At 39.7% G+C, this 27,494-nt stretch overlaps 1 protein-coding gene across 1 annotated transcript; it reads right to left on the bottom strand.

Annotated features, from left to right (window-relative positions):
• Positions 1-1,156: 1,156 nt before the first annotated feature.
• Positions 1,157-20,793, bottom strand: qdpra (quinoid dihydropteridine reductase a). The gene is made up of 7 exons (XM_036568783.1): positions 20,635-20,793; positions 20,365-20,457; positions 19,293-19,389; positions 18,818-18,958; positions 8,955-9,063; positions 8,115-8,198; positions 1,157-3,538 (listed from the first exon to the last, which is right to left on the bottom strand). The coding sequence occupies exons 1-7, from the start codon at positions 20,725-20,727 to the stop codon at positions 3,436-3,438; spliced, it is 720 nt and encodes a 239-aa protein (XP_036424676.1). The 5' UTR covers positions 20,728-20,793; the 3' UTR covers positions 1,157-3,435.
• Between the last annotated feature and the right edge of the window lie 6,701 nt (positions 20,794-27,494).

Below are 27,494 nucleotides of genomic sequence, written 5' to 3'. Positions count from 1 at the left end.
AAACAAAAAAAACAAAATGCAGTACCACCGGGGCCCACTGGGGGGCTGCTGCCCACAGATTGAAAACTACTGTCGTACATGTTTAAATAAAATCTGTTGGTTAAGGATCTAATCGATCGTTTCCAGAATGGCTTAACTGAGTATTATTTTTTCTTGATGTTTACTGGTTCCAAAGCTCAAACATCCCCTAAGGGCGGAACGTAATGGTTTTACTGAAATCTTGTCATTTTCATATTCCGAAAAAAATCTTTGTCTGTTCTCTGTCTCGTCCACTCCTGGGCCCAATCACATTTCACCCCTCGCCCCTACCACTTAACCCTTACCCCTCCGTTTCGTCTAGGGGTAGGGTGTCCTGATTCTTGTTGAGATAGAGGGGTAGGGCGAAGGGTTAGGGCTACATGGCCCTCCAAACGGAGTGTTATGAGAAAAAACGGCTGGATGGCTGCGCAAGCGATCAAATAAACCCACAAACGTGAGTATTTTCTCTGTTAACAAATTATGATAACCATTGTATTATCTTAGTTTAATGTCATTTCAGTGTATTATGGTCCTTTTCATCATGTCAAGCATAAAAAAATTGCTAATAGTATGCTAATATCTCGGTATCTAGTTAGCTAAATTTCCCATTCCACCTTAAATAGTACAGCGGTACTGATGCTTGAAGCACCACAATATAACTGCTGCTCTATTTAAGGTGGAACAGGAAAATTCGAACATGTAGCTGGCGAATAGCTGACTTCAGCTTCATATGCCTGAAGAATTAGGGGCGGCAATAATAAATAATTGCCCCCCTCCTTTGAATGTATATGATGCCCTAAATGTAACTGAAGCCCAGCAGTGAGGTTGCTGAACTTTACCATCCTCTGCTATCACTGCGGACTGACAGGGTCGCCTACAGAGCACCACCTGTTAATAAAGTAATGCTCTTTATTATTTGAGGTTCCCATTTCTTAGAGGAAGATTTCAACCACTGCCCGTTGTAACTTAGTTCAAATGGCCGAGGTGACACTCGAAAACAAGGGGTAGGCGCTGGTCTCGGTCCTCGGACTCGACTACATACAGATGTCGAACACCTTCAGTCACATTCCACATCTCTATCTCAAACGTTTAAATAACAGAGACAAGCTTTCTGAAATAGAGACAATGGAAGCAAATAGTGGACAGCAATAAATGTTTTACTGTTCAAGAGCGAGTCATACATGTTTAATGGAACTGGAACACACAGCCAGAAGGTACAGGGACAATTCTGATGGACAACACTGTGAAACTTTTCATTCACTCTCACAGTAACATACACAGAAACACACACAGACACTAAGGCCACTGCTTCGGAAAGCTGTACTGTACATTTTGAATAACAATGATGCTCCTCTAGGGTTTTATCTGTGAAATAATATCTGTAAACAGCTCTATTAAAGCTACAATCTAGATGCAAGAACCTATTGGAAATTGAACAATCCATGCTCTGCCCACAAGCTACTGAGCTACTGTTGTGGAGTTGGTCTAGATTTATAGAAAACTGACTATTTGTAGACAAATCTAATGAGAAACTACACACATGTTGCTTAGAGGCTTCGTAACATTGAGCTTCCAGTTTAAAATGCTTTGCTACTGAGCTGGACTGTGCTGCTGTAGCTAATTGAAACAAGGCAGTTTGGAAAGAACAATGACAAATTTATCATCATGCTAATTTCAGCTTTATTACATGTCTAGCTGATTCATCACGCAAAATAAATATCATCTGAAAACAATAACACACTCTACATGAAGATATTTTAACAAAAGCTGGGTGAGCTACAGTTTATCATTGGGTTGAATGGGATTCCTGCAAATGTTCTGTACAGTTTAACCTCGCAACAGTACCAACGACAGAGCTTGTTTGTGGGCGGAGCACAGACAGGTCAATTAGAATCACCATAACTGCTCTACTCATACTCTAATCATGAGGGGGTAAGGCAATTTCAAGAGCCATGAAAATCCATTTTCAAGAAGTTTCCACACAACTAAGGTGATGTAAACAACACAGTTTGTGTGTCTTTAAGATTAACCCACAACAACGACTAACTGCATCAAGCAGAAAGGCAGTTACACACTGAACATGATGTGAATAAACAATGCCAAAAAAGTGAAATATTTGGGGAAAAAAAGACTTTTCTGCATCAAAAATGAATGCGGCACAATAGTTTTGGAATTTTGCTGAGTGTTGGCTCACTGAAAAACTGAAAAAATGAGCTTCAAGTGACAAAAAATATAATTTTCTCCTTTAAAAGGGGCAAAAATTGGGCCATCAGTGATGCTGGGTGGGCTATATTGCATTTAGGAAAAGAGAAGGTAGAACAGATTCACTCCCTCAGTCAGGAGCTGCGTAAAACACATGAATTTTGACCTTAAATTTTATTTTAAGCTGTTTAAACCCTCTTTGGGGAAATATTTGAGTTGCAAGTGAAAGAATCCATTATTATAAATTGAGTTTTAGACCTTTTAAGTTTCAGCTGATGCAAAATTTAAACGCAAAATTATAAACATTTAAAAAGATGGTTCTTCAAGGGTTCTTTAGTAAAGGCAATTCTAAAAGTAATTAGTACCATGAGATCTACATAGAGTCATTTACATGCTTAAATGGTTCTTTACATGGTGAATTGGTTCTTTAGATTGATGGAGAATGTGTCGTATATAGTTCTATATAGCACCAAATAGGTCCTGATATTGTTACGATGTTTGTTATGAAGGTTGTAACAACATGAGAACCCTCTCTCGTGCTATGTAGAAACATTTACAAAGAGTTTTAATACAGAACCATACACAACGCATTCTACATCATCCTGAAGAACCATTTCACCATGCAAAGAACCATTTATGCATGCATTGCCTATACAAAAGAACCGTTAAAGAACCTTCTTTTTTAAGTGTGCAGCTTTGAAATGATTCCATACGCATTTAACTTCACTAGTAATGTTTTGTGAAAACAGCCACTGAAACTTTTTCAGACAGTTAACGTTTGTTGAAAAGTCGTAGCTGCTTTTACACAGCCATGGGTCATCTTGGTTGTTCCCATGTCAACACCAGAGGCAACTGTGATTGGTCAAGTTAGTTGATGTTGAGAGTTCAAATCAAACAGAGGGCAAAAAAAAATACCATTCCATCTTCGAACATCTGAAGAATCTCATTTGGTCTGCATGATAATGTCAGTTATATTAATGTTCAAATTAATATTAACATGTAAAGTGTGTAAAGGCCTTTCGACATAGACATGAATAGGTTTACCAGTAGGGGGCGCTGTGTTCAAACACTGTAAGGCTGTATGGATAAAATCTCTCATCTCGCTTCACGTTGGTTTGTCCTTCTTGCCTTTATCTTTCTGATCTTTCTGTTCAGCAGCAAAATATAATGGTAAATGTTTGCCTTCTTTTCTCTCCTTTCCTTCGCTTGGTGTCTTTATTGAACCGGCGTGGCCTCTGTCTTTCCTCCTGTCGTCACCAGCTGGATCAGACTGCCTGAAGCTGGCCGCCCTGACCCAGTGGCCCAGCTGTGGAAGGTTCTGGAGCAGAGAGAGAGAGACAGAGTGAGTGAGTGAGAGAGTGAGAGTGCAATGAAAATGATGTGGAGTCGTGAAGGAAAGAGAGAGCAGGATAATGAGAGTGAGGTAGGTGGAGATTGATAGGGCGAAAGAGAAAAATAAGGAGAGAGAAAGTGAGAGAGAAGAAGAGGATAACGGGGAGAGAAGGGAAAAGAGGGTCAGAGAGAGGGAGGAAAGGAGAGAGAGAGAGATATAGAGAGAGAAAGGGAGAAAATGAGATAGACAGAAAACAGGAAAGGATAGAGGAAAAACAGAAGGAAAGAGAGAGCAAGAAAGACAGAGAGAAAGAGAGAGGAAGACAGGGTGAGAGAGAGAGAGTGAGAGTGAGACAGGGAACAAGACAGAAAGAAGAGAAAAAGAGAGAAAGAGAGGGAGATACAGAAGGAGAGAGACGGAGAGAGAGGAAAAAGAGAGAGAGAAAGAGAGAGCGAGTAGGAAAGAAGGGAGAAGGAGAGCGAAGGGGAGAGTTAGAGAAAACAGAAAAAGAGAGAAACAAATGTGGAAAGAGGTAGAAAAACAGAAGAAGGGAGAGGAAAGGAGAGTGAAGAAAAGAAAGAGCGAGAGAGAAAGATAAGGAGAAATAGAAGGAGAGAGAGACAGTGAAAGAGGTAAAAAGAGAGCGGGAGAAAGAGAGAGAGAGGGAGAAAGAAAGAGAAACAAATAGCGAGAGAGAAGGAGAGAAGGAGAGAAGGAGAGGGAGGGAGACAGAAAGAGAGAAAGGAGGAAAAGAGACAGAATGTGAGAGGCAAAAGAAAACAGAAAGAAATGGACAGAGGGGGACAATGTAACAGAAAGAGAGTAACATAGGAAGAAAGAAAAAGACAGAGTAGGAGAGAGAAAGAAAGGAAGAGACATGGAAAGAGAATGGGCAGAGTGAAGGAACGAGAGAGAACAACAGAAACTGAAAGAGAGAGAGACAGAGACAGAGACAGAGACAGAGAGAGACAGAGAGAGAGAGAGAGAGAGAGAGAGAGAGAAAGAGAATAGAAAGTGGCACTGAAGGCAGTTGTAAGCCCTGAGCGCTGTGGAAGATTCTAGAAAGCTGACAGAAGAGAAACAGCGATGCTGCGCTAAACCTTCAGTGCACCAACAGCAGACTGAGGGTCTGAGTGTTTGTATTAATTACCCTCCAGCACCCGGTCTATTTATATTCCTCCATCTCTCATCCTTTCCCTCGCTAATCCCTGCGGGTTCGTTTCGGCCAGTCCTCCTCTGGGATTACAAAGTTGCATCAAATCCCCATCTAATCTGTGCAGACTGGCAGGGGAGATTTAGCCCCAGCAGCCTGGACCACTTCATTCACAGCGGCCGGCCGCACGTACAGCGCTCTGCTTAGCTGATCTCTCAGGTTCTGACATGCTGTTTGTGCATTTCTGTAGAATTAGTCATTTAGTCTACAACATTAAAGACCCCATATTTTACATCTTTTTTTGCATTTGATTTTTCTCCCTTGAGGTCCACGTACAGCATTAAGTTGGGTTTTATGTACCAAAATCAGTCAAAATTATTTTTTACATTGCCATTTTCCAACTTTCTATCCCTTATATTTATTTGTTACTGTGCCTTTAAGACTGATATATGTAAATGAGCTCTGTTTTGTTTGGCTGCCCTGTATTGAGCCTCATTCAAAAAGCTGACCAGGCTGAAACACTCCCTATAATGTTAGAGTAAATGGGTGGAGCTAAACTGCTGTAGGCACAATAGGCAGATATATAAATATGTTGCTTTTTGTGACATCACAAAACCAAAAGAGGATGCTTTTGCAGCTCAGTGTCCAGATATGGACTGTGTGGACTGGAGAGTGTACTGTATGTTTTGAAATGTCAGCAGTGTTATATGCCACATTGAATTATGCTGCATATTTTATTTTTTTAAAAAGTGAGGAAAATGAACACAAAATGTGCCCTTTAACCCTTGTGTGGTGTTGGGGTCTGTGGGACCGCACTCTGTTCTCCTCCTATATGGCCTACTGTTAGTGTGTGTGTGTGTGTGTGTCTGTGTGTGTGTATATGTTTGTATAGGTGTGTGTGTGTGTGTGTGAGGGTGGACAACATGGACAGGCTGCTGACTAGCTACAGCTGCTAAAGGAGAACCCTACGCTGGATATTTTAAATATCTGGTATTTTTACAGAAATTGTTACGGCTGTATTGATTTAAAAAACCAATCATGCGGTGGGTCCACCAGACCACTGAGTAACAAACACATCAACACCACACAAGGGTTAATAGTAAAGGTTACTAAATGGTTCTTGGCTCAGGTGAACAGTTCTAGGAAAAGCCTCGGTACTGCATCACTCCAAAGAACCCCCTTTTTTGGGCATCTTTATTTTTGTTCCTTAATGCTGAATCTGCACAACACATGTAATGTTAATCGTTATCGTGATATTGGCTTTTGTAATACTGATACTGCAGAAGGCTGCAATATGCAAATAACCTCTCTAAGCCAATCAATGCTTTTCACTGCGTGCTGTGAGCATCTTGACTGATCACAGTTTGAGATTCATGTTTTTATGGGTATTTTGTGGTACTCATATTAATCCATTAATAATAATTTGGTCAAAATAATGCAGGTCAGTCCTCAACCACATCACATTATTAATTCTCCAGTATCTTTAGAAAATAAATCATATTATGTTTCAAAAACATAATATGATGCAATATACTTGCAATAATATTTTTTATCCATATCATGCAGCCCTGCTGAATGTATTTATATTTATATTTATTTTGCCATTTTTTTTGCTATCCACAATGATCAGCTCACCTGCGCATGATTACATATATTGTTTATATTTGATATTTGTTTATTGATCTTGGGACAAAACCTTGTATCTCCATTTCCGTGCATAATTTGAAAGTATGTATATTGTATATCATTTAACCAAATGGAAAATATCCTGTTAGATATCTTACTTTGAAAGTTAAGCATATTTTTTGCTTCACCTGTAAAGTTAGTTTTAAGAAAAATATGAGGATTTGTTTCAACAGTGACAATATGGTAATTGATAATAGTACCATAAGAGTAAACCTAATGGTCTACTTTTGATGCTGTTTGCCAAAAACCTGAACTTAATTTTGCAAGACTATCATAAAACAGTATCAAGCAAACTTTTTTAAGTAATAGTTTTCTTTAATGTGGCTTTTAGAGGCATTAAACACGGCGGGTTCACATCACCACCACGGTGAACAATTCGGGGTCTGTAAGTTTCTCTAGAGTGCAGCATTTTACACTCTGTTTACTTGGGAATGATTTCACTTTGCAGAAATTTTGAAAAGCTGGTGGAATTCCCCTTTAAACACATATCTAACCCTGTGTTATTTTAGTCACCTCAACATTTTAATGTAAGCTGAATCTGGAGATGCAGTATAACAACCTAAAGTCTTGAGACACATTTCCTTTCAAGACCTTAAGAATTTCATCCAGCTGGGGTCATTTGTGCTGAAAATGATTCTGAGACTTTGATTGATAATATCTGACCAGAGATTTTCAAAAACGAGAATTATGCTCAAAATAGTCTGATAAGATCTACTGTCATTTGCAGATTAACCTGAGCAGCTGCCTCCTTTCCTGCTTCCCACACTTAAATGTGCCAGCACTCTGGAAGAACATCACTGCCACCTTGTGGCCAACATTGGCAATCATACCTCTTCAGCCAAGCAATGTGGACCCTTCTCCCTTTAATCTCAACATCCTGCCTAATCAGCCAGGCCTATAAATTCATAATGAACAAATAAATTTGTGAGGTTCCAACAGTAATTACAGCGCTGTGCAAAAAAGTAAGAAAATTGTTTAAAACTACTTCAAATGTGTGCATATCATTAGGAATAAGTAACAATACGCACACACTATTTAAGCCGCTTACCCTTCTGGGCTGTGGGGGGTGCTGGAGCCTATCCCAGCGGCCACTGGGCAGAAGGTAAGAGACACCCCGGACAGGGCAGACACACACACACTCACACCTAGGAGCAATTTAGCATGTCCAATTGGCTTGACTGCATGTCTTTGGACTGTGGGAGGAAACCAGAACACCCGGAGGAAACCCACACAGACACGGGGAGAACATACAAACAAAAAGCACCCTGGCCAGGGAATCAAACCCAGGCCCTTTTTGCTGTTGCATGGATTTGTTAAATTCAACCAGCAGCGCACTTAATTTAACTTAACGAAGTATTGCCTGGTCCAACCATCACATCATAATTCATTGTATTAACTGTATTATATTGTATTGCCTATCTGGCACACATGATCAATTATAACAGCCAATTATTTTAACCTGTACTCAGCAAAAGAACAGAAAACCAGTCGGTTCCCACTATGTTTATAATAGAAGCCAGTGGGCAGGTGCCCATTATTGGGCATTTATACAGCAGCTAAGCTGTAGATGTGGCAGATCAAAATTGGGTTGAAAATGCTGTAATTATTCCTTTAATGTTTGTGTATTTAGTGTTAGTGTTTTCTTACTGCCAAGATAAGACAAGATGCAGTACTATATCAGTGGGCCACGTTAAAGTCTGGCTTTGAGAGCTGTGCACTCACTCGGCTATGTACTCCAGCGGTGTCCAGCTGCTGAAGTCTGCGTCAGGCATGAATTTCCTGTTCATCGGCGTATCCAAGGTAACCCTGGAAGATGACGTCATAACGGGGTTATCTGGGAAAAGCTCTGGAAGAGCGGAGCAGCCTGAGGCAGCGCCGTCAGACTAGTCTGCCCTTTCAACGCTGCAGCCAATACAAGCAGCTGACGCAAAGAGACTGCAGGGAAATGTGTGTCATGCACCTTGACAAGAATACAGACGCTGAAATGTCTCATCACAGACAAGAGAAAATCAATCAGTCGAGACATACACTGAAAGAATACTGAGGTACAAAATGCTACACAGGGATGCACACTTAAAGGCAGAGGGAACACAGGGTAGCGTATGAAATATACACCGATCAGGCATAACATTATGACCACCTCCTTGGACAAAACCGTGAATAAACTACATTTGTGGTTAAAGAAAATAGTGTTAATTTGATTTAAACCTTTTGATTCACAATATAGAATAATATGTGGTTTTTACAGCATTCAGTTCAATCAGCCATCTTTTCTAAAACATCTAGTCTGTTGTTTTTTTTTAAATTACAGTGTTTTCAATATAGCGGTTGAAAATGAATACTGACACAAAGCATCTAATTCAGCACCAACCAATTCAGCACAAATACAGACACAGCAGAGAGCACTCTAAAATCAGATTTCACGCTCCTCAGGGCCCTGCCGCTATAGAAAAGTGCAGAGTCAAGCCGTCTCTGGTGAACAGATGTGAGTCCAGATCAGTACCAGCCGTAATGCTGACTCATCGTGAAACTTGGATAAGCGGAGTGGGTAAAAAAACTTACGGAAGGATGGCCACAGCCACGGCTCCAGCAGGAAGCCCGCTGTTCTCTCCAGACAGACTCTGACACAGCTGATGCACTGCAGCCTTGGCCATGCCGTAGCCCACCATACCTACAGAGAGTGAGAGAAAAGGAAAGAGAAAAACTCTCATCTACTTTGTCCTTCAATGGAAACGAACAGTCACAGCACAGGCGCTGACCAGATACTAATACAGGCCTGTGCCAGGTGAGTTACTGCAGTAAGAACCTCCAGTGACAGTAAACTCACTCAACGGCCAATTAAAAAACAGTTTTTTTATTTACTGATTTATTTCACGCAAACTATAGCTAGCAGTGTATGCTCTTGTGGCAGGCTGACATCATACCTGTACAAAAAAGCCACGTATGTTACAGTATAGACAAGACGGCTTTGAGTTTCAAAAGACTCGCGTATAACTGGATCTCAGGCAAAACAGACTCGGAAAAAAAGCATCAGGCTAAGCAGATACAGACACCATGACCTCAGGCAAAAATGGCCTCAGAGGCTAAAACTTGTAATTCTAAATTTCATTCTTTCTAACTAGATAAATTGCAGGTTTGTGGCCAAAGTAAAGACGAATATATACTACAAACATAAATCTACTAAATGTACTTTAGTTTATTATTTGACTAAGCATGATTAAAGGTGCAGTGTGAAAGACTCAGTGGCATCTAGTGGTGAGACTGCAGATTGAAATCAATTGAATACCTTCCTCTCACCCCTCCCTTTCCAAGCGTGTAGGAGAACCTAAAGTGGTCTGCTGTCTCACTTCTGAATGTTCTCGCTTCTTTCAGGACAAGGATTCACCCTCTCTTGCTTTTTTCTGTGCTAAATATTAAGTATCATCCTCCATTTGTCAAAATTTGGGTTATCAAACTTCTCACAACACAGCAACGGTGGCAACCACTGATCTTTCTTCTTTCTACGTGTTTCTCTTGGTGCTATAGTGCCACCAAATTCAATGTAAAATGTGAAAGGTGCTCTTTAGAACTTGTGTTTGATTTGTCCGCTTTGGGCTACTGTAGTAAACACGGCGGCTCAATACAAATGAAGGTAAAGGAAACACAATGATTTGTAATTACAGGTGATTATACACTAATGAAAACATGGTTTTGTATAATATATTCCTTTTCTGCTTATAGACCTTCCTAAATATTACAGACTGCACCTTTAAGCATCAACTCACAAGCCTTTGACTGGTGAAATATTCTCAACCCAGTACTGACACTGTGCTGTTTAAAAACCCCAACAATGCACCAGTATGACACACACTACTATGGCAGTGTCACTGCTGTGCTGAGAATGGTCCACCACCCAGATAATATTGGGTCCATGGTGGCCTGTGGGGGTCTCTTTCCAATAATGAAAGGATGAAGGGTAGATGATACATTCAGCAGTAACAGAAGGGCTAAAGTAAGTAATCGGAACTCCACTAAGTGCACCTATATTGTAGGTGTTTCTGATAAAATGGCCAATGAGTGCAGGTACAAAGTCGGTGCTTCTAATTAACTGGCAGTTTAGTGTTTTATCAATACTGCATATCGGGCATTAATGCTGTGTGGCGTATAAAACGCTACAGCTGATAAACCATTAATCAAAGACCTGCTAAAGACAATGATGCCTCAAAACCAACAGCTGTTGCTTTGATGAACAGCTAACAGGCATTTAATGTGATGTCTGTAGAAGACAGGATAACAAGAATGTAACAATAACAAACACACATGCAGATTCTTAGTAGTAAAAGCACACGCACACCTGACCCTTACGAACAGTTTCTGCTCTTGACCGGCAGAATCGTCCTGCCATAAACAGTGATAGGAGATTAGGCCTGAACTTTGAATAGCCTTCGCAAAGAAATACTTCTCTGAAAAACCTAATCTACACAGTTTTCCACCCTTTACCCCAAATTTACTCAATCAGCCCAAGACATGTTTGGTGTCTGAAGTTTGCTTCTGAAGTTTTGCACTGGACGCTAATGTAGCTTACAAATACAAGGTTAGCATGCAAACTGTGTCTAAGGCCCAATCACTAGCGGTGCTCTGTAGGTGACCCTGCCAGTCTGCAGTGATAGGAGGGGAGGGTAAAGTTCAGCAACCTCACTGCTGGTCTTTGGTGTAATTAAGGGAATCATATGCCTTCAAAAAAGGGTTGGGGGTGGGGGGTTATTTATTATCACTCACCCCTAATTCTTCTGTGAAATGTAGCTATTCACCAGCTTCTTGTTCGAAATTTCGTGTTCCACCTTGTGGAACATATAGTTACATATAGCTTCTGCACCATTTAAGGTGGAATGTGAAATTTAGCTAGCTATCTACTGAGACATCAGGATACTTCCAGCGATTTTTTATGTTTATAATAAAGAAAAAGACCACAATACATAGAAACAACATTAAACTAAAATAATACAATGGTTATCATAATTTTTAACAGAGAAAACACTCACATTTGTGGGTTTCTTTGGTCGTTTGTGTGGCCATTTTGCCAGTTTTTCTTTTTTTCTCATAACACTTTATTTGGATTGTGCCTCGGAAAACCTCTGTTTCGAGGGCCATGTAGCCCTAACACTTCGCCCTACCCCTCTATTTTAACAAAAATCAGGACACCCTACCTCTAGTCGTGAATGCGCAGTGGGTGAGGGGTGAAATGGGATTGGGCCTAAGTCTTCGTACAGTGGCCTCAAACTGTGTTGAGTTGTTACATCATCTCAGGTTATGTGGTGTCTGACACTGCCTGTCATACTGTTATATGTAAAAATGGACAAAGTACAGTGTACATTTGACTAGCCTACCTGGGGTAAAGGGGAAAACTGGGCAAATTTGCCGCAAAGCTATAACCCTCTTCCTGGTCGACAACAAGGACACTCTTTATCCTAATTCAGTTTATAAAAGTACAGAGAGGACCGAACTTAGCTAAGCTGAATCATGTAACTGACGTATTTGTGCATATACAGTCGTATGCTTGTGTGCCTCTGGACAAATAACATATTTTTACTTGGAAAATCAACAAAATAAGAGAACACATCCTCTACAGAGAACGCACTTCTGCATATTTTATTGCACAATTACTGTTTATTCACTGAATTTAACTTATTGGTTAAAAACAATAAAACATTCAATACAAAGTTAGAAAAAAAAATTGGACTGATGCCATTAACTATGTTAAGACTCTGTAATCACTGTCATCCTGTCATATATACATATATATACACACACCAACTGACCAACCGGGCATAACATTGTGACCACCTCCTTGTTTCTAGGCTCATTGTCCATTTTATCAGCTCTACTTACTATATAGGTGCACTTTGTAGTTCTACAGTTACAGACTGTAGTCCATCTGTTTCTCTGCATACTTTGTTAGCCCCCTCTTACCCTGTTCTTCAGTGGTCAGGACCCCCATGGACCCTCACAAAGCAGGTTCTATTTGAGTGGTGGATCATTCTCAGCACTGCAGTAACACTGATGTGGTGGTGGTGTGTTAGTGTGTGTTGTGCTGGTCTGAGTGGATCAGACACAGCAGTGCTGCAGGAGTTTTTAAACAGAGTTTTTAAACTGTCCACTCACTGTCCACTCTATTAGACACTCCTACCTTGTCAGTCCACCTTGTAGATGTAAAGTCAGAGACGATAGCTCATCTGCTGCTGCACAGTTTGGTCATCCTCTAGTCCTTCATCAGTGGTCACAGAACACTGCCCACAGGGTGCTGTTGGCTGGATATTTTTGGTTGGTGGACTATTCTCAGTCCAGCAGTGACACTGAGGTGTTTAAGAACTCCAGCAGCACTGCTGTGTCTGATCCACTCAAACCAGCGCAACGCACACTAACACACCACCACCACGTCAGTGTTACTGCAGTGCTGAGAATGATCCACCACCCAAATAGTACCTGCTCTGTGAGGGTCCATGAGGGTTCTGACCACTGAAGAACAGGGTAAAAGGGGGCTAACAAAGTATGCAGAGAAACAGATGGACTACAGTCTGTAACTGTAGAACTACAAAGTGGACCTATACAGTAAGTGGAGCTGATAAAATGGTCAATGAGTGTAGAAACAAGGAGGTGGTCATAATGTTATGCCTGATCGGTGTATATAAAGTTGGCCATTTTCCTTTTGTGTTATGCATATGGAGAGAATGTTGATTGTATGTTAACGATGGAAAATCAATAAAACTTATTAACAAAAAATAAAACAAAAAATGTGGCATGTGCAAAAGTTATGGCCCTTTGTTTTGTACACTCATATGTTCAATTTTTGTCAAACATGTTAAACTCAAATAAATAAATTAAGCATATAAATTGTGCACTAAAATGTTTGGAAAAATGTCATACTCAAGTGTGTTCTCTGTAGAGGATGTGTTAACTTATTTTCACTTAGAAAATGCAGTGTTTGGACTGTATATCTTCATCCACAGATCTTAGCTCCAACTCTCTACATGTTTAGGACTTTGGCATCTGGAATCAATAACCAACATCAAGCATCTTTACAAGGGGGGGGAAAAGCTCTACTTTAAAGAACAAGAATATTTTCTCCAGCGCCAGACGCCCCAAAACCACTTACAGAGAAAGAGCCAATGAGAACGAGGGGTGGTGTAGCACTTTGTAGCCGCTTTCCCCAGGATCTCCTTTGAAGACCTTCAGCAGCTTCATTTTGACCTTAGGCTTTAAAGCCAGGATCAAAATGGGTCAAAGTGTGCTCACATGCTTTGCCGCTCGAGGTAAGGCTTAAATTATCAATAAGGGTGTTTAAACTCAGTGCGAACTCTCCGAGCCCTGTTTGACTGCAGTTTTATCTGCTATAAAGCAAGCAATGCCGGCAGAAGACCAGCTGAGTTTATGCATCACTAACATGCCAACGAGAATCTTGGAATAAAATAAAACAACCAGTTAATGAAAGATGAATTATCTATGAAAATATGTAATATCACATAATAATGATAAAGTGCCAAGTTACATCACTACAGGAGCATCTATGAACATCACTAATATCGAAACTCTGGGTTCCCTCTATTCTGTTTAGATTACTATACACTTATTTAATAACTGCTATTGTGCGTCACTGTCATATAAAAAACCAGTAACTCTTTTTTTGTTTTCATAGTGTAGCATACATTTTTAAAATTATTTTACGATTAGAAATTTAAGCAATCTTTTAATAACAGCGATGATGATCTCTAGCGGTTATTCTTTCACTGTTATTGTTTTTGCATCTTAAGCAGTTGCATGTTTTATTTTATTTTTATGAAATTCACCCAATTTACCAGATGACGTTTGACTATGTTGTATTCCTCTCTTTTCTTTTCCCTATTGGATATTTTTTTTTTACTCAGCACTGTAACACACTTTGCGTTGCATTTTAAATGTATGAAAAGTGCTACATTAGGCTACTTTCACATTACAAGCCTCGTTGCTCAAATCCGATTTTTGTTCAAATCCGATCTCTCTGACATGATGGTTCACACTCGTTTAGGTAGCTGATTCAAATCTGTCACTAATGTGAACAAACCGGCGTCCTGAAATGACCCGCATGCTCACATCCTGCTCAGTAACGTCACGTGAATTAATCACGTGCATCATCAGCAAACAAACTAACGAGCAGAACGAGCTTCACTGAGAAGATTAACTCTGATCAGCTCTCAGCTTCATTATTAGAGCGAGACAAAGACGAAAAAGGTGAGATGTGTTGCTTTTCCACTGTTTTCAGGCTTTAACTTCTGTTTGGCGCTGCTGCCATGGCAACGCTGAATAATGGCGCAGGCGCAGTGGAAAAAAACACATATGAATTCCGGTCTGAGCGTCACATTAAGGTCGAATGGCCACAAATCGGATATGTCTCCAATCTAGAACCACATATGAAAGGCTATGTTCACATTACCAGGTTGAAGTGGCACAATCCGATTTTTGCCATAATGTGACTCAGATCTGATGTTTTCAGAGCTGTGTGAACACGCAAATCTGATCTTTTCAAATCCGACCTGAGCCACTTTCATATGTGGTCCTAGATCAGATACGTTTCCGATTTGTGGCAATGCAACCTTAATGAGAACGCTCATTAATGACAGATTTGAATCATTTACTTTAATGAGTGTGAACCATCATGTCAGAGAGATCGGATTTGAGAAAAAAAACCTGATTTGAGCAATGAGGCTTGTAATGTGAACGTAGCCAAACTGGCTCAGGTCGGATTTGAAAAGACCAGATTTGTGTGTCCATACAGCCTTGAAAACATCAGATCTGAGTCACATTAGGGCAAAAAATCTGATTTGTGCCACTTCAACCTGGTAATGTAAACATTGAAAAAAAAGGCAGAACATTAAGTGTCAACAGTCACATCAAACTGCTTAAAAATTCATCACCTTCGACTTAAAACATCTTCACGCATCTCATATCATGATGATACTTGACCTCATATCTGATATGTATCATGATATTTCTTTTTTCTTTCATTTTGCACTTTGCAATGAAACATGGTCAGAATTCTTTATACACTAACAACATCCAAGAAATGCTCAGAAAAGCACTGCAACATAATATGATGTAATTCAACATGATAACACTAAATAACATCATAATCCCCACATCCACGGTACCACTAGACTTCACCACCTGCCTGTCTGTAGCAAACAGTCTGCAGCTGAGCTGCTGTTGCGTGACTGGTAGTGTGTGTAGCTCCATGCAGCTGTGAGAGTTGACAGGCCTGTCAAAAACGTTTGGCAGCCCCCCCGCAATCTCCTCTCCCACCTAACGGGTCTTTGAAGAGGACACATCAAACACTCGAAATGGAGATTTCCATCATGTTCTATCAAAGCTACTACACTTGGCTGCAGGGCATTCCCCGTCTCTATCACTGTCGGGCGGGTGAGTGGGCAGATAGCGAGCACTCCAGAGCAGAGTCCACATGTGCAGCACAAAAACGCTGACTCATGTCTCCTCCCAGCAGTGCAACCAATCAGGGAGGCTATTTCAGGCTGGTGTGCTGATGAGGGGGTTTTGGGTAGGCTCCAGGCTACATGAGGTATTGTTCTTAGAGCATCACATGACGTCTGCTCTAATCGGGGTGTTCAGGAGATTTAGAGCCACATGGGCCAGATTTAAGGGGACAAGAGGGTCAAGTAATCACCCGAGTAGACGTAAAAGTAGCTACCCTACTGAACTGTAGTGGAACTTAGTACGTTCAGCATCTATGAGCATAGGAACTGGTGGTTTTTAGGCTCTACTCTTTTCTCTTTGCAATCATTTGTCAAAAAAAGGCTCATATTTTACATTTTCCTTCATCCACTTGTGTGGTTTGTGCACCAAAACAGTCATAATTCATTTTTAAATGACCATTTTCTAACCTCTCTTTAGTCTTTAGAATTAAACAGGCTACTTTGTTACTATGTCTTTGAAATTTATGTAAATGACGTCTGTTCTGATTGGTTGCCCTGTATTTTACCCCACTGCAGAAGCAGCCCAGGCTGAAACACTCTTTATAACTTCAGTCTGAAGTGTATTTAGCTTATACATAGCTATAGCCATATCACATGAATATCACATCTGCAAGTTATTACATTAGTGTATTTCATCACAGTGGGGTTACTCTCAATGGCTGTATTTGTGCAATGCTGGATATTGTAATGAGAGAACTGGATGAAAATATAAAAAAAAAAAAATCTAAAATTGTGAATTCTGTTAAACTGCTGATGCTGAGGGATGTAATGCTGCTCTACAGAATATTACATAATACAATACATGATATATTAACTGATAGTTTGGGGCCAGAACGTCTCATTTACAGAATAATGTCTGTAAATGTAAATGCAAGCGCGAAGAACCTTTATAAACATTCATAAACCTCCACATAATGTAAAGGCCCAGACATGAATTGAAGGTTGTTCCTATAACCTTATTTCAAGGTGTGTAGTTACATGGAGAGATGAAGAATGCAGTAATCCCCCTCTTTAGAGCACCATTTTGGTCTAAAATAAAGCCAGATTTCTATAGAAATACTAGAAAAATCAGGTGTCAGAATTTGGCATGTCAGACACTACTATCCCATAAGCAGCTGGTTTACCTTGCAGTCACTTTAATTTTGAAGCACAGGTGTATTTTAATAACTGCCACATTATCTAATGCTGTGTAAGAATGAATGTCAATTACTGATTTTACCTCACTAAGGAAAAACATCAATACAATGGAAGCTGAAAGAGTATATTTCATAGTTATTTAAACAAGAGTTGTGGACAGATTTGGGAGTGTACATGAACTTTAAAACCATAGATGAAATAATTTAGAGAGCTGTTTTTGCTGACTGATGCTGAAAGACTGGGGAACCATTCATGAGTTAGATTTTTCTTGCATCAAAATTTATTTTGCGTGTATTGGTGTAAAGAGGAGGTTTCTTGACTCAGAGCGGTCTCTCTTGCGTCACTTTATTTGAGTTGTATGGGTAACACGGCTGCAAGCCAAAGCTCCTCAAATGTCAAAGTCTGAATAAGCTGGCGACTATATTCACTGAATACTACTATATGCATCTGATACGTGTCCTGCAAATCAATAACTATCTGAATTAGAAGTTTTTATCTTCCTTATTTTATTTCTCTTACTAGTGAACACAATAGCTGAAACATCAAGCAGCATGGTTGTTTCAGGGAATGTTGTATCATGTAAATAACTGATAAATAAGTGGCAGTTTCAGTTCTAAAATGTGACTGGTTGCATTCAAAGCCATTGTAAAATACTCAATATACGCACACCTTTGCCTCAACAACTGATTCATGTATTAATGCGCAGTTATCTGGACCACTGCGCATATTGATAGGTACCAGACATCAGTGTGGATTTGAAGTAAATACCCCGAATACAGTGCACAGAAATAAAGGTTCTGTGCAGGTACATTTTTTGTTCATCACGGTACAAACAACGTAAATGTTTCCTCAAAGGTACAACAGTGGTTGCATCTTAAATAAGTTTTTCCAGGTGAAAAATACATATTTGTACCTTTTCATAACTGAATGTTTTAAAACAGAACAATAAAATAAAAAGCCTGGAGACGAGACGGGGTGTGTGGAGTCAGTACAACTTAGAAAATATCATTTCAGTGGATTATGGTACAGTTATGTTCCCTGACTAAAGGTACTGAGATGTACCCTTGAGGGTCCCACCCCAGTGACAAGAGGGGCACTGTCCCAGGGGCAGTTTCTTATCTTTCTTCTGAGAGTGTACGAAATAGACCCTACATAATCATTTTTGGTAAATTATATTCTTAATAGCTACAAATAGGCTGAATGACTCAGCCAAAAGCTAAAAGGCAATCTTAAAGGTTACCATATTAATATTCTGTGTTAGATTTTAAATTAAAGTATTTGCTGAAGGATTCCTAGTAAAACTGTAACATCTATAGTATTCCAGTGTTAAACCCAGTGTCAAAAATGAAAGCATGGCACCGTTAGCTTCATGCTAACACAACTAGCGTGATCATTGCAGTATGAATTTGGTAAGAAAATATATTCATGAGGTGCAGGTTTCTATATTAAATACTGATATATTATATGTTCATGACTATATGACACAGATTTCAAAAATGTTAATGAATTGACTGCAATATAAATGACAGGTGACTGAAAGTTCTTCTCCTTATCCAGCAGACCATGAGTGCTTACTAATGACATGGCTTTTGACTGTCACATTGCTTTGCAAACAATAAGCCATTCAAGGCCATGCATTATAATAATTCTGCCATAGTTAAGTGGGATTTAGGCACTCAACAATGGTCAACAACACCCCTTAACTGTAACACAATGCTTCATGTAGCTCATGCTGTAATTTAACAGAGGTTAATAGAAAAGTACAATGTAACTTGAAATTATGGGCACCTGGAGTTCCAGATAGTGAAGCTTTGGCTCCAGCCAGGGTGAGCAGGCCACCTGCTTTCAGATGATGAGAGGCCAGGTGGCTGGAGATGGTGGAGGTCCACACGCTCTGTTTCCACATCAAATCAGTGTTCTTATAGAGGTCTGCAAAGGCAGAAAGAGCAAAAGGGACAAATAGAAAGAAGACGAACAGTTAGTGTTACTATAAGGTAATGCTTTTGTCATCGTACCAACTACCCAAACAGAGGCACCAGTTAACCCCCTTACACCTAAATCTTAAGACTTCTTATACAGTAACCATTATTAATAATTCAGTAACTCTTATGAAAGTAATAAGTGAATTATATAGGTATAAGAGTGTGGAGCTGTAGATTAAAAGTGCGTCCAAAAACTTTTAACAGCTAAAGGTACCATCACAGCAGGTCTATATACACTTGTTTGTGCTGTTTAAGCTCAGACACATATGGCTGGCGAAGACCTTTTGCACCACAGTTTCCTCCAGCCCATCCTCCAGCCACGCACAAAATGGCATCAACCTTCTGGTCCCCCAGCAACCGGGCCACGTCCGATGTCACCTACGGCAACACACATCAGATAGCGCTGGGCCTTATAGGCACGCTGACAATTCATTACAATGAGGTTTAAACAATAGGGCATTTTGACTGTCTTTGTGGGCACACAAATAATTCATCACAGACTATACTGACAAAACATAAGCAGATGAGAGAGGCAAAACACATTTGTTTTCATGGATTTTACGAAACCACCATCCAGATTCATTATAACGCTGTGCATGTCGATGGCAAACACAATAGGACAGATAATGAAAAGTGATTGTGAGCATGGAACACATTTGGTGTCAATACAAGGCAGGAAATTGCAGTGGCAGGCAGGGTTAGGCCTCACCCACCCACCTATATTCTGACAAAACTACACCTCCTGTGCTGTGATTGGCTAGCAGCAAACCACCTCCTTCTATGATTGGCTAGAGGTGAATAGTCTTGTCTAAAACCATATATTAGTAAATGTATTGTTATTTCATTTAAATGCTAGCTTCAGTAGGAGTAAAAGAAGCCAAGAGAAAAAGAAAAAGAAGAGAAAAACTAAAAGAAAACAAATTGAATAAAGTATCAGGTCAAAAACTCTGCCATATAAAACTACAGTGGAACCTCTTAGTACATCCAGCACGTACCAACATAGGAAGGGAAGTTTAAAAATAAAATGCAAAAGCTTGAAAACGAGACGTGTGAAATTAAATCCAAAATTAACTAAATATGTAGTATTTAATGTAAAATGTACATAACAGATTAATGTCCACACAAAAATACTTCTAAAACATGTATTATCGTGTCAAAATACTTAGAAAAGTAGCCTACAAATCCACTAGCAATGAAACTGAACAACCGGTTCGCATATACGATTGGTGGACAGCTTGTGAGTATGGCCTATTAGCCAATCCCAGCGCAGCAAGCAAGAAGAAACTAGCCAATCCTGGTACAAGAGGGCGGAGCTTGTCGGAATACGGGTGGGTAAAAAATCTGTCCACCTACCTGCTCGGCTTGCTCGGTGAAACACTCGCAGATTTTAACCAGGACGTTCGCGTTTGCTTCCTCATTCGCCACGATGTCAACGCTGGCGACCCACTAGACGACACAAAACAACAGACCAGCCCAAACTATAACACAGCAGCGTGACGACAACTTGATGAGAAGCCTATTCAACAAGTGTCATTCATTCAGCACTGAGGAAACCGGCATCAGGAGCAGCGGAGGTGTGGAAGAAACTGTAGCACAGCAGAAGCTAACCATGCGCGCACTCACCCAGCCTTTAGACTTAAAATAGTGGACACACGCCGAGCCCAGAGCTCCTTTCCCTCCGTACACGATCACACGGCTGGTGGGGGTAGCGGCCATGTTTCTGCCTTGTGTGGGGAACAGCGGGTGAAATGAGCAGAGAGAGGGAGAGAGAGGAGAGGGAGAGAAAGGGAGGGAGCAGGGGAGGAGAGATGTAGGGAGGGATGGAGAGAGATAGGAGTGGACAGAGAGAGAGAGAGAGAGATCCAAGTATAGGAATATTCTCCCCAGAAAAATTTAAGTTTGAGAATTTCAGTAATTTTCAGATGAAATAAGTTTTTTTTTTTTTCAAAAACACTTTTTTAATGTAATGTAATGTAATGTCCTTTATAGTGGACAACATGACATTACACAGTAATTATGTTGATGTCATATCTCTTGTTTCCTATACTGTATCAGACCAAAACAAGCAACATCAGCAACAACTTCAAAAACCTTGTCAGTCTTCAAAATCCCAGTCAGTACGACTTTGGGTGTCGTTTAGCAGCAAACTGTTCCATGATAGGTGCGAATCGTAGGTATAAATGGAGAGGAAAGAGAATTGATTTATTTTCAATGTGTAAAAGGGTATTTTCTTATAAATTAGGAAGTTAAATAAAGCTCAGATCCCTAACTTAAATGCCTGCATACACTCATTCAGCAGTACGAGTAAAACTTAAAATACTGGCGGTACAAAAAAAAGCACTAAAAAGAAAAAAAAATAGATAGAGTAATATCACAACAACGTATTTAACTGTTATACTTACATGTTATTGCTTCTACTCTAACTGGGGTGTGACCATCCTTTAATTCCCTCTGCCTCAGTCAGTTTTCTATAACCTGTGAAGTTCCAGTGTCCACCACAGAGGACATCAAAAAAGTGTACTGTTAGGTGATTAAACTTTTATGCATATCAATAAAAAATGCATATTTTTCAACTACTTGCTTCAGTTGCACCTATAAAAATGTGGTTGCTGAGATGGCAGTCAGGTTAAAAAGGCAGACTCCTGTTGCGAATGACACACCCTCAACAAATGATGTATCATTGGAAAGGCCAGGATGTCCTCTACATGGCGCGCCAGGTTTCAGCACTGTAGCTTATATGTTTTTTGAAAAATATCATTTGGGGAATCATGTCCCCACAGAGCACACACGAGCAGGTGCAGAATCCCCCCTGGGTGTAGAATACAGTGCTAAATACAAGAAGCAAGAAAGCAATAAAAAGTATTAGTGTACAGGCTAGTCATACAGGCATGACCTGGGTAGTTGAGGGCCAACATAGGGTATCCAATCAGGACATAGCTAATTTACATATTAGTATTATACATATTACATATTATAGAATCTTTAAAGAACAGTAACAAAAGCCTGTTCGATTCTAAGGGATAAAGAAAGACTGGAAAAAAAGTTAAGTAAAAATGAATCATGGCTGTTTATGGTGCATAAACTTACACAATTACCATAACTGGACCACAAAAGAAAAGGAGGAGGGGCTTTAGGCATGATTCACCCAAACTTCAGTATGGCAATGCTTTGATTGGTGTAGAGAGTAAATGTATATATTTTTTCTACAGAAGAAAGACAGGCATGAGGTCAGAACACTCCAGGCCATTCCTTTAGGTTTTAGTGGAGAGATAGAGAGAGAGGGAGAGCGAGATCAACACTATTATAATAATATGCAAAGTTCAAAGTTGCACGTATGGTGCTGTGCAAAAGTCTTAGGCCCCCTAGAGAAAATTAGATGTAAAAAGCTATTCACTGTGCAGTAAGCATCAGTTTGCTCCCAAAATACTAATATTAAAAAAATACATATAATGTTAATATAATAAGTAGTGATTTTATGCATTTGCTTAACCATTTTCAAACCTCTCGTCGTGGTACCTTGGTATTCATATTACAACCCCATTTCCAAAAAAGTTGGGATGCTGTGAAAAATGTAAATAAAAACAAAATGCAATGATGTGCAAATCATTTAAGCATGATATTTCATGTAAAATGCTTCAAAGACAACATATCAAATGTTGAAACTGAGAAATTTTATTGTTTTTTAAAAAATATTTACCCATTTTGAATTTGATGCCAACAACACTTTCCAAAGAAGTTGGGGCGGGGCAACAAAAGGCTGGTAAAATTGTGTAATGCTTAAAAAAAAACACCTGGTGGTTAATTGGCAACATGGCAACAGGTCAATAACATGGTTGGGTATAAAAAGAGCATCTCAGAGAGGCTGAGTCTTTCAGAAGTAAAGATGAGGAGGGGTTCACCACTCTGTGAAAGACTGCATGATCAAACAGTGCAAAAAATCAAGAATAACATTAATAGCAAAGAACTTTTGCTTTTCATCATCTACAATACATAATAACATTAAGAGATTCAGAGAATCTGGAAAAATCTCTGGATGCAAGGGACAAGGCCAAAAACCAGTATTTGCTGGCTGTGATCTTTGGGCCCTCAGGCAGCACTGCATAAAAACAGACTCGATTCTGTAGTGGAAATCACTGCATGGGCTCAGAAACACTTCTGAAAACCACTGTCTGTGAAAACAGTTCGTCGCTGCATCCACAAATGCTGAATAAAACTCTTAAACTCAAAGAAGAAACCATATATAAACGGGATCCAGAAATGCTGCCACCTTCTCTGGGCCCAAGCTCATTCAAAATGGACTGAGAGAAGTGGAAAAGTGTCCTGTGGTCCGACGAATCAACATTTGAAATTCTTTTTGGAAATCATGGACGCTGTGTCCTCCGGGCTAAAGACCACTCAGCTTTTTATCAGTGCACAGTTCAAAAGCCAGTATTCATGATAGTATAGGGGTGCATTAGTGCACATGGCATGGGTGATGTGCACAACTGTGAAGACACCATTAATGCTGAATGATATATACATGTTTTGGCAACATATGCTGCCATCCAGATGATGTCTTTTTCAGGGAAGGCCTTGCTTATTTCAGCAAGACAATGTCAAACTACACTCTGCATGTATTACAACAGCATTGCTCTGTATTAAAAGAGTCTGGGCACTAAACTGGCCTGCCTGTAGTCCAGACCTGTCACCACTGAAAACATTTGGAGCATTGTGAAATGAAAAATACGATAAAGCAAACCCAGAATCGTTGAGTAGCTGAAATCCTACATCAAACAAGAATGAGAAAACATTTCACTTTCAAAACTACAGCAGTGTCTCCTCAATTCCTGAACGCTTACAGAGTGCTGTTAAAAGAAGAGGTGATGAAACACATTGGTAAACAGGTCCCAACTTTTTTGGAACGTGTTGTTGGCATCAAATTCAAAATGGGCAAATATTTTTCAAAAAACAATACAATTTTTTCAGTTTCAACATTTGATTTGTTGTCTTTGTAGTATTTTCGATGAAATATAGGGTTTAAATGATTTGCACATCATTGGATTTTGTTTTTGCTTACATTTTGCACAGCGTCCCAACTTCTTTGGACATGGGGTTGTATTTGTGATGGTAGATTTGAACAAACAATGGACATGGCAATCAGAAGTCGGCAGTCAAACTTGTGTTCTTCCAGCCATCTCTTAAAGCAAAAACAATGACACATAGATGGCCAAGTTTATTTTAAACTATCTGCGTAGGTGCCCAAGACTTTCGCACAGTACTGTATGTGAAACCTTTAACGTCCTGAAGATCACCATGTGGGTTGCTGAACCTGCTGGCATGCATATAAATGGAAAACGCACTTTCATGCAGTGCTGATCGAGTCATATAAGTGTTATATGACTAAATACTGTGTATTAGCCATCTGGCAGTAAAATCACAGCTTGTCATTTGAATAATACTGATGATGTTTGTGCAGTTCACACCACCACATATCATTTATTATGATTTAACATACAGGTTTCTGACCGCTTTCACTCAACAGGAGAGATACGTGGGGATTTGGTTTGAGATGGCATTGGATTAGGATTAATAGCCTCTTAAAACCGGCACAATCGTAGGTGTTTTGCATCAGGTCGAGGGTTACAGCCAATACACTGAGTGGCCAGTCACACTAGGTTACACCCACCTCATACCTACCCTCAGTGAGCGAAAAAGGCCTACTCCTTGGTATTTGGGGGGTCCCATGTTGGCTGGCTACTCCAGCATTAGCTAACTGCTAACTTACTCGCCTTAGTGGTGCTGGTATTAGCTTTAAAGGCACCAAAATGTTTGGTCCAACAGTTCATGTTTTGGAAATGCTCTTTTCTGGTTTGGTAATGTGCTCTTCTTCACATTAATTGAGATCTTAGATCTCCTCTTTTGTCTTTGCTTTAAGAAGTGAGTAACAATTCACTCTTGCCACTAATCTCTTGTGAAATTGGGCAAGTTTTCAGGTTTCCAAATAGGCCCCTGCTGTAGCATAAAGTTTTTCAGTTATTCTGAGGATAATTACAGGTCCTAAGCTATTAAGGGCAAACAGGGTGAACTAATCTGATACAGCGCCACAGTCAGACCAGTGTTTCATAGTTAGACTGTGAAAGCTCACGAGTTGTGAAGTAGGATAAATTATGATCTTTCCCTGAATTTGTATTTGAGTGTCTGTTTTTTCCCTAACTAACAGCCTGACAAGCCAAAGTCATGATGCTCATTAAGACCATTGAAAAAGCAGGATTCCAGAAGTTAATGGACATTGCTATGCCATTGTTACGTGTAAGCACGTATTCTGTTTTTTTTTGTGTGTCTGTGTCTCTCTCCCTCTCTCTTGGTCTCTTCCTTCATAGAGGTACCTGCTCTGGAACCAATCAGAGGCCTGGCTGGTGCAGTTAGGGGAGGAGCTTATGTTTTAAAAGAGGCCTTCAAGATGGCCGAAGAGAGAGGACTGATTACGTGTGCTGTTTTAGTGTGTGTTCTTAATCTCTTGTGTTGGGGGTGCTTTTGTTTTAGGTATTTTACCAGTGCTTCTTTTAACTTAAGTTTGTAAGACGTCTTTTATGTTAGAGGAAGTGCTTCAGCTGTGGTATTTTACCTGAACACTTTTAACTTTGGTTTTACAGAGATTGTTGTACCACCTGGGGTTTCAAACAGGTAAGAGGGGCGCGCCTATACATTTGCACCACGTAGATGTCTACTCTGTCTAGCTCCCTAGGTCAGAGGGTGGGCACCGCCACATGTACTTTGGTACTGGCAGGAAGTTTAGAGTAGTTAGCTTTGGTTTCCTTTTTTTTTTTTAGATTAGCTAAATACTTTTGGTTCAGAGTAGGCAAGCGTGGTTCTGTTTTGATATGTTCTTTTCTTTTTTTTGTGCCGTCCAGTTTGATTCTATTCCAGTGTGGTACTAGGTATCACAGCACTCTGGTTTATTGATGTTTGTTTTAATAAAAAATGGCTTCAAAAGCTCTATTTTTGTCTGTTTCCTCACCGCTTCTAATCGATTCTCACCAGTTCAGTATTTTAATGCCACATGTTACCGATCCCACATGCCCTAGACAAAATGTGGGGTCGTAACAGCCATTTATACAAAACCTCTACAGAGAACGCACTTAAGTATGACACTTTTCTGCAAATTTTAGTGCACAATTTCTATTTTTTTGCTGAGTTTAACGTATAAAGTGTGTTCTCTGAAGAGGATGTGTTAACTTATTTTGACCTAAACATAAACAGAGCATGTAATCTGACCAGGGTGCCCAAACTTTTGGAAAAACCTTTGTATTATAACACAATACTGAAAGGTATGTTTTAATTACTCTTTTTGCATTGTTGATGTGATTAGTTTCCCAAAAGTGTTATGCTAATAAATGTTGCTCAGTATTAAACTCAGCTCAGATTAAATGTCCATTGGATGGTTTAAAAGCATATTGTTCTGCAGTTATTTTGTAGGCTAGATATTAATATGAATATGACATCTTTACAGTGTAAATGGGACACATCACTATGGTGCTTTGATCCTGAAGCAGATCTCTGTTATATCTATGTTACAAACTCTTTATATTTGGTGTAAAATTCTCAAGAAGCTCAGAGTAGTTCAGTCTATTTTTGTTATTATTATGATCATCATTGCCATTTCATGGCTTGGTGAATTGCAAGTACTTCTCCAGATCACTAGAGGGCAGCATACAGCTATGCTGAAATCTAGGCAAAGCTGTGCAATCTGGAACAGCGGAGAGGTGACGGCTCCCTGTGGATCCATTCATGATTGCAAACAAAGCACCAGTTGCATAATCTCTGCCAACCTCAATTCATCATCAAATAGACAAACTACCAGGCTGCAACTTAGCTTGTTACTTAATTATCTCGTCAATTTAGCGGAGATTACACACGCATATCTAGCGAGCTTAAAATTCTCAAAGTACCTGGCTTTAAGAATTTAGATTAGCAATCATACCAGAGAGGCAGAGGGGTTAAGAATTATCTGCAAACTTTTAATTAATTTACATTTTTCAGGAAGCCTAACTTGTGAGAACAGATAATCTTAGCCTATACAGTTTATTTGACTCTTTTAAAAGTTTAATTAAGTCAAAAGGGACTCAGAGTGTGGAATGAAGCTGTAGATTTAATATAACGTTATTGGAAGATATGAAAGTATTGGATTTTTTTTTTTATATGATCATACATAATGTGTATTTCCATATAGTTTGATATTTTCCTAAGCCACAAAGTCGGCTCTGTCTTTTTCTTTATCCACATCCACATTCATCATCATCTACAGCTCGTTAAGTAACAAGCTAAACTATTTAAGGTAATTTGCTCATTTGACAAATGAACTGAGTTGATGGTTACTGGGTGAGTGCCAGTGCCTTGTTTACAGTCATGGATGCATCCATTAACCCCACTGAATGGTGTGTTTAAGGCACATATGCAAGCCCACAAGTCCTTTTGCTAATGCTAATGCTCATCCATTTAAAGCC

This window comes from Colossoma macropomum, unplaced genomic scaffold, assembly GCF_904425465.1.
Source record: "Colossoma macropomum unplaced genomic scaffold, Colossoma_macropomum, whole genome shotgun sequence".
Lineage (NCBI taxonomy): Eukaryota > Metazoa > Chordata > Actinopteri > Characiformes > Serrasalmidae > Colossoma > Colossoma macropomum.
Note: the sequence above shows the minus strand (reverse complement) of the source record. Positions and strands in the feature narration are given on the sequence as shown.

Coding starts and splice junctions, on each gene's coding strand:
- qdpra (XM_036568783.1), bottom strand. CDS start 20,727: ATGGCCGCTACCCCCACCAGCCGTGTGATCGTGTACGGAGGGAAAGGA. Junction 20,458..20,634: donor ATTTTAAGTCTAAAGGCTGG/GTGAGTGCGCGC, acceptor TGTGTCGTCTAG/TGGGTCGCCAGCGTTGACAT. Junction 3,539..8,114: donor CCGCTGGAGTACATAGCCGA/GTGAGTGCACAG, acceptor TCTCTGCTCCAG/AACCTTCCACAGCTGGGCCA.